The 11,778-nt window shown below is 38.8% G+C and overlaps 1 protein-coding gene across 2 annotated transcripts in view; it reads right to left on the bottom strand.

The window, feature by feature from the left end:
- Lrch2 (leucine rich repeats and calponin homology domain containing 2) overlaps positions 1 to 11,466 on the bottom strand; it is an 80,009-nt gene extending 68,543 nt beyond the window's left edge. For both annotated transcript variants that reach the window (XM_048336376.1, XM_048336375.1), the window contains exon 1: positions 11,115 to 11,466. In XM_048336376.1, the coding sequence (XP_048192333.1) occupies positions 11,115 to 11,466 (352 nt within the window). The remainder of the gene's footprint in view (positions 1 to 11,114) is intronic.
- Between the last annotated feature and the right edge of the window lie 312 nt (positions 11,467 to 11,778).

Here is an 11,778-nt window from a genome sequence, read left to right as displayed (position 1 = left end):
TCGTGGTTCAAAGCTAGCCCAGGAGAAAAGTCCCCATGAGACTCTTACCTCCAATTAACTACTCAAAAACTTAAAGTGGTGCTGTGGCTCTCAAGTGGGAGAGCACTAATCTTGAGCATAAAGAGGCTCAGGGACAGCACCCTGGTCCTGAGTTCAAGCCCAGCAACCAACAAAAAAAATGTGTGTGTGTGTGTGTGTGTGTGTGTGTGTGTGTGTGTGTAATTGAAACGCATCAAAGAAAATGTAAATCAAAGTAAATAAAGCCAGGCAGCCAGTGGCTCAGGAGACTGAGATGTGGAGGATCAATGATCAGAGCCAGCCTAGACAGGAAAGTCCATAAGACTCCAGCTCCAAAATAACCAGTAAAAAGCAAGACTGGAGGAGTGGCCGAAGTGTAGAGTACCAGACAAGTAAGCACAAGGCTCTAAGTTCAAACCACAATACCACCAAAAAAAAAAACAAAAAAAACTACAAGTTAATGAAGACATTCTTTTCATGGATTAGTCAACACAATCCTTTTATCAAACTCCCAACTTGAATTTTCTGAAGAAATGATGAACTGATTCTAAAATTCATATGGAAATGGAACACTCTGGAAAAAGGACAATGTTGGATGTCTAACCTCACATTACAATGCTTTTTACACTGTATAATATACATATAATAATCAAGACCATGTGGTATTGGGTTAAGAATAAAAAAAGATCAAAGGAATAGAATTAATTCTAGAAATAAACATACTTATGGTCTACTGATTTTCTGCAAAAGTGACAAGACAATTGAATGAAGAAAGAAAGATCACAAAAAAATATTGATGGAGGGCTGGACACTTGGTGGCTTGCACCTTTAATCCTAGCTACTCGGGAGGCTGAGATCTGAAGATCACAGTTCAAGCTAGCTTAGTTAAGAAATTACATGAGATTCTTATCTCCAATTATTCCACAAAAAGCTGGAAGTGGGACTGTGACTCAAGTGGTACAGTATTAGTCCATACTCCATCACACAGATATCATTTCATCTTAATGAAGCTGCAAGAAACAATCAACTGAAAACATACAGATTCAAACCTCAACAAATCCTAGACCCACATGCATAAATTCTAGCAAAAGATCACGAAATTCATAAACAAACAGGGTGGGAGAAAAACAGAAAGGTAGGGCTGAGAAGAATGGTTCCAGTACTAGAGTATCTACAAAGTGCAAGGACCTGTATTCAATCACACACACACACACACACACACACACACACACACACACACACCACAATAAGGAAGAAAGGGAAGGGAAGAAAAGAGGTAATGAAGGAAGGGGGAAAGAAGAGAGGATCATGAAACATAATATTAAGGAACCAGCTCAAAGGTGTTTTAGCAACAAATGACAATCAGATTATTCACTAAGGAGGGTGGTCTGGCTAGCATGGAGGACATAAATGGAATCAAAAGCAAATCTGAAGGAGAGAAAACAGTAACTGTGGCAAACTGTTGTAGATTCCACTTAAGGTGACGAAGAAAGGAGAACCTGAATAAAAACAATGGCAGTGAAAATAGACAGGAAGGAAACCAATCTGAAACTACTTCATTATGGGGGGGAATGTAAACTGGTTCAGCCACTCTGGAAAGCGGTATGGAGATTCCTCAGAAGGCTAAACATAGAGTTACCCTATGACCCAGTAGCCCCACTTTTGTGTATCTACCCAAAAGACCACAAACAAGAACACACTAAAGCCACCAGCACAACAATGTTCATCGCAGCACAATTTGTCATAGCTAGAATTTGGAACCAACCCAGATGCCCCTCAGTAGACAAATGGATCAGGAAAATGTGGTACATATACACAATGGAATTTTATGCCTCTATCAGAAAGAATGACATTGCCCCATTTGTAAGGAAATGGAAGGACTTGGAAAAAATTATACTAAGTGAAGTGAGCCAGACCCAAAGAAACATGGACTCTATGGTCTCCCTCATAGGGAATAATTAGCACAGCAGAGGATCACAACAGCCCAATAGCCCTTATGAACACAATCATAGTTCTTAACTACATACAGAGTGTAAGGGAAAAAGAAGGAAACAGGATTCTGGTTTATGAGGAGGCCTAAAGTAAGTAACAAGAGTTGATTATTTGGTAACAAGAGTTGATTATCTGATATATTGAGTTACTGAGTTTTAGAATGTAAATATTCAGGTAGTTTGCATAACTATAAAATTTCCCTCCTAAATCAACCTCTATCTTCTTTATAAAGCCCTGCCTTTTTCAGTGAGTACTAGGGTTTGACATAGAGCTAGCACATGTTTAGCTTGCTTGCTTGGCTGGTGCTCTACCACTTGAGATACAAATTCTCCATTAAGAGATGAGTCTGAGACTGTTCTTCCCAGATTGGTTTCAAATGTCAGTCTCCCAACTCTCAGCCTCCTGAATAATTTTAATCAAATGTCATCTCTCTCTTTGAACATAAAACTGCACCTGGTTTACAATCATGACACTTATATTACTCTAGTGCAGGGTTTTTGAGGCTTGTCAGGGCTGACATTTTGGACTAGAAAAGTCTCTGTAGTTTCACTTGAAGGGAGAAGGCCATGCTTTTCACTGAAGGATGTTTGGCAATATCAATCCATTAATTGTCAGTTGTACCTCCCAAATTGTGACAAAAAATTTCCTAGCCAGTCCCAGATGTCTTCTGAAGACAAATGATCATTTCCCATTGAGAATGACATGGCCTATATAAAAGGTATGTGAGTTCATCTTTCATACCACTATGAAATCAAATTCTTGAAAGTAGCACCTTTACTACCTTTAAATAAACCTGATATGAATAAAACTACTCTTATATACTAATGGAGGTAAAGACACAGCTGTTTGCTTTACTATTCTTAATTCACAAATATCTTTAAATGTAATTGATTTCCCACTGGCACAGACACCTAAAACCATTAGCTCAAAGTTTTAAGGAAAAAAATTTTAAGAATAAAAAATTCTGGCCTTCAACATCGTAGTCTTTTAAGGACAGAATCTACAGCCCAGCCATTTGAATGAAATCCAAATTCACATATGTTCTAGAATTGGACAGTCTCCACAGTATTCAATTAAAAGTTTATGCCATATTTTATTTCTATCTCTTGTCACTTTTAAGTCCTTAAAGCAGTACCAAAAGAGACTGAAGCAATTAATTTTGAAAAAGAACCAACAATCCTGTCATAAATTTGTAAGAGTGCACAGAACCAGAAAATATCCACAAATAATAAAGTCATTCTCATATCTCGAAAAAGGTTTTCTTTGGAATATCTAGTATCAGGATGAGGGGTGTGGCTCAAGTGTCAGAGAGCTCTCCTACCAAGCCCAAGGCTCTAACTTCAATTCCACATAGCACACAAAAAAATCTCTATCAAAAAATACATTAGAAGCCAGGCACCAGTGTCTCAGGCCTGGACAACTGAGAGTGGAATGATCATCTTCATGGTTTCAGATCCGCCAAGGTAGAATAGTCTACCCTCCATTTCAGTGAAATCTGGCCATGCTGGCACAGGCCTGTCAACCCAGCTATAACAAGAAACATATCTGTGCTTCACCTAACCTTCCCCAAACCAGATAAACTTATATACAAGACAAAAGCTACAGAAATATAAAAAGTGGGGAAAAGAGATTTTTAAAAACACAAAAAGTAAAATAAAAACCTCTTGTTTCCATTTCTTGGAGTTCATTATGAGGAGGGGGGTTGGAAGGGAAAAAACTAGGAGAAATCAAGGGAAGAGGTGAAAGTGTTCAAAAAGAAATGTACTCATTACCTGACTTACATAACTGCAGCACCTCTATACATCACCTTTACAATAAAAATAAAAATTGTGCTTAAAAAAAACCAAGAAGCATAGACAGATTTCAATCCATACAAGGGACCTAGGCAAAAATCAAGATCTTATCTCAAAATAACTCGTGTACAAAGGGCTGGAGGCATGGTTCAGCAGTAGAGAGCCTGCCTAGCAAGCTGAAGGCTTTGAGTTCAAACATTAGTACCACAAAAAAACACTAAAAATGTCCACTGTGAGACTAGAAATGGATATGCCTTCTTATAATCCCCACTACGTGGACCAGAGATGGAAGTGTGAAGGTTTGAGGCCACCTCAGGCAAAAAGAAAACTATCTCTAAGAACAAGCAATGCATGGTGGTGCACATCTGTAATCTCAGCTCTGTAGGAAGTAGAGACAGGGGAATGGTAGTCCAAGTCCAATCCTAAATGAAAGCAAGACCCTATTTTAAAAATAAACTGAGCCCAAAAGAAATGCAAGTGTAATTCAGTTAGAAGAGTGCTTGCCTAGCAAGGGAAAGGCCCTGATTTCAACACTTAATATTGCCAAGAAAAAAAAATACCCACTGCTTAACTGTCTACTATAGCCCATTAAATGATAGTATATAAGTGAAATAAATGTCATTTATTTAAATTTACTTAAAACAAAAGAAGCACAAAATAGTAAAAGTTAAAAGTTGAGGAGAAAGGGAGTAGCTCTGTAGTAGAAGGCTGTAGGTTTACTCCCCAACACACAAAAAGAAATGTAAAGTTCAAATCTGACCTTTAGCAGATGGAGTCGTGCACTAGTTGAAAGTGAGACTAAACACAAACACAGACTGTTATAAAACTGCCTCATACCATTTTCCTGCACTACATTAAATGGTACCCTAGAGTGTAAGGTACTGTTTTTCTATGAAAAAGAAGCAGACAGCTCTTTCTAAAACTTTTCAGATAACTGAATTCATAAGAATAAACTACAATGCTTCAAAGAGTACCTGAACAAGCCCAAACTGTAGAGAAAAAGACAGATTTCCCCTTCTAGGTTTTAGGTCATGATGGTCATCAGTCTCTGTGGACTGAATGTAGGCATCACATAATTGAGGCATCACTTGAAGTAGGCTGCTGTGCTAGGCTGGGAAAATGGTATCCCTTCTGCAAAGTTTCACCATGTTCCTTGGACCTTAAACAAATGCTATCTAGCATCCTATACACTGAGATCCTATGTCTTCGATTATTGTTTTTATTCAAATGATCACCAGCATGTTGTCATTGAGGTTCTAGCTCTTGTCCATATGGTCCAAAATCGAAAAACCTTTAGAGGTTTTATTTAGTGCCCTTACTCATGGTCTCAAGCTCTTGATCAGCGTGTTTGCTCATGGCTGGTACTCTACCACTTGAACCACAACTCCAGTCTGGCTTTTGGTTGGTTAATTGGGGATGGAGTCTCGAAGACTTTTCTGGCCAGATTAGCTTCAAATTACAATCCTCAGATTTCAGTGTTCTATGCAGCTAGGATTACAAGCATAAACTACTGGTGCCTAGCTTGCTTCAGAGTTTCTATTACAAATAATCTAAATCAAAATACTAAATAAGAAAAGCATTTTACTGGCCCCAATTCTACATTACTCTAATCAACCACCTCTGTCCTTATCCTATTGTGCTATAAATAGCTAACCTAACTTTCTTCAGTTTTGCAGTGCTAGGGATCAAACCAGGGTTTTATACCTGCTCAGAAAGCACTCTACCATGGATCTGCATCCACAGCCTTTTTAGATTTTTCACACAGGATTTCAGTAGTATATATCCCAGGCTGGCCTCAATCTCAGGATCCTCCTGTTTCATCCTCCCAAGGGCATACACCACCATACCTAGCAGGGCTGTTTCTTTTCTTTAGGCTATAATCATGTTTCCCAAGTTAGAGCACAGTCTACTCTTGTTTAATCAATCTACTCTGAAACCTCAGGAAGACATGAAAGGCTCTGCAATTTAACAAAACATGACAAACCAGAGATAATGACTATATAGCCTACAATGTTAAATAAGGATTTATTATTCTGAATCAAGAATTTATTGATATAGTATTTATTTCCATAGCAGTTTTGTTATTGATAACTTGTATAATGGAAGCAATATGGAACAGTGCTATAGCTGGACACTCTAAGCTGTAACCCACAATCCCACTGGCGAATCACTTAACCTCTGTCTCAACCACAAGGAGTAATTACTAGGTTCTATGTCAACCACACCACGTTATTTATTAGTAGACAATAGCATAATACATATATAAAAAGTACTTAAAATGTATAGAAAGCCTTCATTTTTAAGCTTTTATTTTATACAAACTTACAAAAGAAAGAAATTAAAAGGCAATTGCTTATGTTATAGAACTCATCTGGGAATAAATCATTACAAGGTTCAGCAACTCAAATTTAATCTTCAGCAATTAAAATATGAGTCAACTGTCAAAAATGTGCTTCACATTCCATTTTTCAGGAAGACATACAAGACAAGGCAAATATTTGAGTCAGGCCACAAAATCATAATCACCAGCTCATTCCATGATGAATTCATTGAGAGGACCTTCAACTCAATAATCAAATCAGTGTTGTTTATCTGGCTCCACTTTGCAACCTGAGACAATGCACCATGTTCCACAGTTGAAAGGTGAGCCAGCATATGGAGGAAATTCTAGAGTTGACTCCTGGTTTACAGGAAACATGTGATTATCCAGGACATAGCACAATATGGTAGAAGAATTTCTAAATCTGTTTCACAGACCCACTGCTCAAGGACACAAAAAAGAATCGTCTAGAGAAGCAGAGGGAGCAGCTGCAAGTAGGCTGGAACACATCCACTTATTTGTAGCACTGGTGACAGTACTAACTATGAAAACTTGCCAAGATTGGTTTGGGTATGCAATGAATTCATTTTCAAATCAAACAACTACCATAGAGTTCAAAAAGTTCTTACCCTTTGGTCTTACCAAATATACCTATAGACCACCTCAGAAAAAAGATTATAGTAAGAGTCAGTTACTTTCCTGAAACAAATACCAACTTTCCGAGCATGAATTTTATGTCTTTTTGTGGGTGAGAATTTTAACCAATGAGTATCTGAAAGGCAGAAGTACTCAAAAAGGCCAAGAGCACAAACCAACAACAAGTTCCCTGGTAAACCACCAAACTCACCCACTTAAATGTTAATGTCTGTACCCAATGCCCTGAGAGTTTAGCTTTGATCTCAACCCCAGTGAAGGAAGGAAAGCAAGGCTTGAAGTAGGAAAGACAAAAAGAGAGAGGAGCATGATGAGGACAGAAGGAAAGGGGAAGTGGAGGAGAATGGACACCATAAATACAGAGAGGTAAAAATATACCAAAGACAAACTTTGCTAGAAGCCACCTACTATCCATTTTTCACTCTTAGTTAGCAAGCCTGTTAATAAAGAAAATATTTGTGACTACAGGCTTGGGGACACTATTTTATTAATGCAAACCTAACAATATGAAATATAAACCAGGGTTATGCATGAAGACTAATGAAGGTCTGGGTTCCTAGAAAGTTTTTATTTATACTATGATAGTATTTTTTAAAAATACAATTGGATGCCAGTGTCTTACCCCTGTAATCCTAGCCACGCGGGATGCTGAGTTCTGATGTTCAGGGTTTAATCTGCCCTGGGCAGACAAATCAGAGAAAATCTTATCTTCAGGTAACCGGCAAAGAGCTGAAAGTGGAGGTATGACTCTTCAAGTGATAAAAAGCCAGCTTTGAGTAAAAAAAGAGAAGCAAAAAAACCAGCACCCACACAAAAGTAAAAAAATGAAAAAAAAATTTAAAGACAATACTATTTTCTTAAGTCTCAGCTTCACACAACTCTATTGAAATGAACACTGAATTAAAACTCAAATACTTTGTTCCTAGTTTTGGTTTTCACACTTTGGACAAGTGTCTTAAAAGTTAATCGCTAAGCTTTTATCAGTGTTCCCATTCATTTAAAGAGCAAATATTTCTAAAGTGATTTTTAAAAAGAGCTATTTTAGGGGCTATGCAATCCGGACTGCACTTTAGAATCACCTGAAAAAGTCTCTTGGCCATTGAGATTCTTACTTAATTGGTCTGGTGTGGAGCCTTGACATAGATTTTAAAAGAAAATTCCATTGCAATTTTAATGTATAGCCAAGGTAGAAAATGACAGGTCTATTTCATTTTATATATTATGTGAGGAACAGAAAAAATGCAAAAATCCTTGTTTTGGGAATTTCTTACCTTTAATAATGTCCCTACCTACTGTCTCACCACCCTCACCAAGATTAATTAACAATTAATAGCTTCTTAGCTATTTTCTCTTCCTCCAGGCTCTTCTCATTCCAATAAACCATTCTATGCTGGTCTAACTAATTAGTTTGGTTCTGAAACATTAACCACTCTCTGAAAATCATTTTAAGTGCAGTAATAACAACATAAACAAATAGAATTGTTTTTATCAAGTAGATGGGCAGTGCAGACAACCTGAAATATGTGCCAGATATCATTTCTGGTATGGATACCTTCATTTACACATAATGAATACTGATATCTTTACGTTAAAAAGATATTGCCTCCAAATACTTAATGACTACCTTTTGTCAAAAAACGCAAAGAAATCATCCACAGATATCTCACTCAGATGAAAAAAAGAACAGGACAATATCTTTTTTCCCTGTCTAATCTTCAAGTATTTGCTCAAGGAAAACATATTCAACCAAGGGAAAAATAGTAAAAATGAAGTGGAATTATTTCAAGAAGTCTGGTGTTACTATAGACACTGATAAACATTGTGATGCAGATTGGAGATGTCATTTAGTATAGAATGTTTAACTGGCATGTTTGAGGCTCTGGGTTCAATCCTCAGCAGTGAAAAAAAAGCAAATAATTAATTAAAGGTTGTAAGGAATAATTTTTACCAAAAATATGGTTTTGTGCATACAGAGGTGGTTTAAGCCTATAATCCTAGCTACTTGGGAAATGGGAGCTCTGGGAATTGCACTTGAAGCCAGCAAGGACATGAAAGTTTGAAAGACTTGATCTTAATCAATGGCTGGTTGGGGTTTGCTGTACTTGTCACCTCAAGATACAAGGGAAGTGCAAAAGCTGAGCAGAGAGGCACCTGTCATCCTAGCAACAAAGGGAGGGGGAAACAGGAAGACTGCAATCCAGGCCAGCCTGGACATAAAAGAGAAACACTATCTTGAAAATAATCACTCAAAAAAGGAACTGGTACAGTAAATCAAATGATAGAGTGCCTGCCTACTGCGCATGAAGCCTTAAATTCAAACACTCTTATGGCCTCCAAAAAAATAATAGATTGTGCAGAAGTGTGTCCCAGGAAACAACCCAAAAACATAAATGACAAAGGTTATAATCATATATGACACTATTCATATTTATGAGAAATATCACATAAAATAAAAGGAATGTAGATGAGAAGACAGAACAAGTACATGGCTTATTTGGGGCCTTTAAGGAGCTTTCCATCTTCTTGAGGACAGCAAGAGCCAAATATAAAATAAAAATTAAGTGAAATGCTTGTAAAGGTAATAAGAAGGACCTTGAAAATTAAAAAACAAACAAACAAACAAACAAAAAACTGGTTACTGCTGTGGACCTGGGCCATGTTACCTGGAAAAAGCTCTTTAGAAAATCTGAGGCTTAAACAAAATTAAACAGGTGGAGAAAAGAAGGATATCTCAAACATGTAAACAACCTTGTACAAAGATGAAGCAGTAATATACAAACATATTTGAGGGACAGAGAACTGACCCAATTGGAAAAAAGATGTCTATGTAGGAGAGTGTGCAGGTAAGGTTGCAATAATAACCAAGGAACAAGATAGTGAAAGCCCTGAATGTGGATATATGATACTTAAAATTTGTCCTATAGATATAAGTATTCTGTCTAGGTTATAAAGAACAATAAGAAATCGTCCCTCTAATGATACAATCTGAAGCCATTTTCCTTGAAGCTTTTGAAGAATACATCAAGTAGTATACCTTGCCCATAGTCATTGAACGTGTGAACATATTGGAAATTTTGTGTTTATAAGAGTAAATATTCAAATGTGCTTTCTGAAACATAAGGTATCAATTATCATTTCATACTTCTTAGGATAATGCATAAGGAAAGCAGTGGGTGGAAAGGTTCATCTTTAAGTTTTCCTCCTTTCCCCAGTATTCTCTATCACATGTATCTAGATTTACTATTTGGTGACTGAACATACTGATTTTCTTTTGCCCTAAAAATAAGGCCTTTAACTATTTGTCACTATGCATAAATTTACTTAGTGCATTGTTTCAAAATCAGTATAAAATGTGTTAAAATAATTTGGCTATGATTTATTCCATTGAAGTTCATGAAACACACACGAAAAACAAATTTAAAGTTTATAAGAAGGAAAAACTTTCATCAAACTAAAGTAGCCAAATTAAAAAGCAGCATTCAGTCCAAAAAGTAGCTAAGAAAGAGTGCTCACAAAAAATGTCACAACAAAGACTAAGACACAGAATATAGCAATAACATTACAATAGCCAATTTCTCATCTAAAATAAGCCATTAATTCACAACTGTGTAAGGAGTGGACTTATTTATTTCCTCCAAAATGACCAATAAAACGTGGAGCAGTGTCCCCACAAAAATTAAGACTAACATAACTCAAAACAGGATTATCTTCTTCCTAGTTACTTGTAAGTGATGGATGATTTCATTTGATACCACAATAAACATCAATTTAAACACCAGTACCTTGACAATAGCATGAAAATGAAAAATCTCTTTTAAAGGCTTATGTGACAAGAAAGAAGGTAAGAATAGTTCGGGATGATTAAACCACATATAAAATAAAAGCAGAGACAAACCATGATTATACTGTTGTAATCCTCTGCAAGGGGCTCTGTCATTCTTGCAGGCACATATTGTTTAAGGAGTATGTGAAGATTAGCATTTTATGCATTGTCTGTTCCCACACAAACACACTCCAAACAGAGGAGCATCCTGAGAGTTGAAAGAAGTGGGTGAAGGAAGGTGTCAATACCTCTCTTCCACCCAAATGGGTGGAATTAGCTTTTAACAACAATGCGCTCACCCCAAACATCCTACCCAATTTCCTTATTCCTGGCTTGCTCCTTACGTTCCCAACACTCGGTTCAGTGAGACTTTGTTCGCCTCACCACCGCCCCCGCGCACCCGCCCGGACCAGCCCAGTCCAACAACGCAGCCACGCAGCCACCCACTCCCCCCACCTCCTCCTGGGCCTTCCCCTCCCCACCCCCACTCGCACCCCCACCCCCGGCCTGTCACCTGCTTGGGTGGTGTCTGTCAGGTCGTAGCCGCTGCCCGGGAAGTCCCGGAGTTTCCGGCCACTGAGGCTCAGGATGCCAGAGTTGCCCGCCTCCTCCAGGGCCCGGTCCAGGCTTCTCACGGTGTGTTGAGGCTGCAGGCTCCCCGGGTTCCACTGCGGCCCATTGGGAAACGGCTGGCCGAAAAGAGTCGGCACAGGGATGGGCACCACCAGGATCCCGCCACTGCCGCCACCGCCTCCCCCTCCGGCCCCACCACCTCCTCCTCCGGCCGCGCCACTGCCACTGCTGCTTCCACCTCCACCACCACCGCCGCCCCCACTGTTACCACCACCTCCCTGACTCGCCGCCATGTTCCTGGGAGAGAGAATAGCCCCCGACAATACTCCCAGCCTGAGCCGCGAGTGTAGGGGGTTCTTAGGACGCATGCGCAGGCTGGGAGCGGGAGGGGGCGAGATATACGGTGGGAAGGAACCAGGGGGCGGGCTGCGAGGTAGTCTTGGGTAGAGATGATATTGAGTGCACAACGCTTGCTTTAAGAAATAGAGGATCGAAGGAAGGATGCTAAATCCAGGGTCGGCTGGGTACCAAAATCTTGGGAGGTGACAGCAGGCAATTAGTCAATCGTTCGCACGATAGATTTTCAAATCTCTTCAAGTTGCTTC

The sequence above is a fragment of the Perognathus longimembris genome, chromosome 28 (assembly GCF_023159225.1).
Source record: "Perognathus longimembris pacificus isolate PPM17 chromosome 28, ASM2315922v1, whole genome shotgun sequence".
Classification (NCBI taxonomy): domain Eukaryota; kingdom Metazoa; phylum Chordata; class Mammalia; order Rodentia; family Heteromyidae; genus Perognathus; species Perognathus longimembris.
This window is presented reverse-complemented; position numbering and strand designations above follow the sequence as displayed.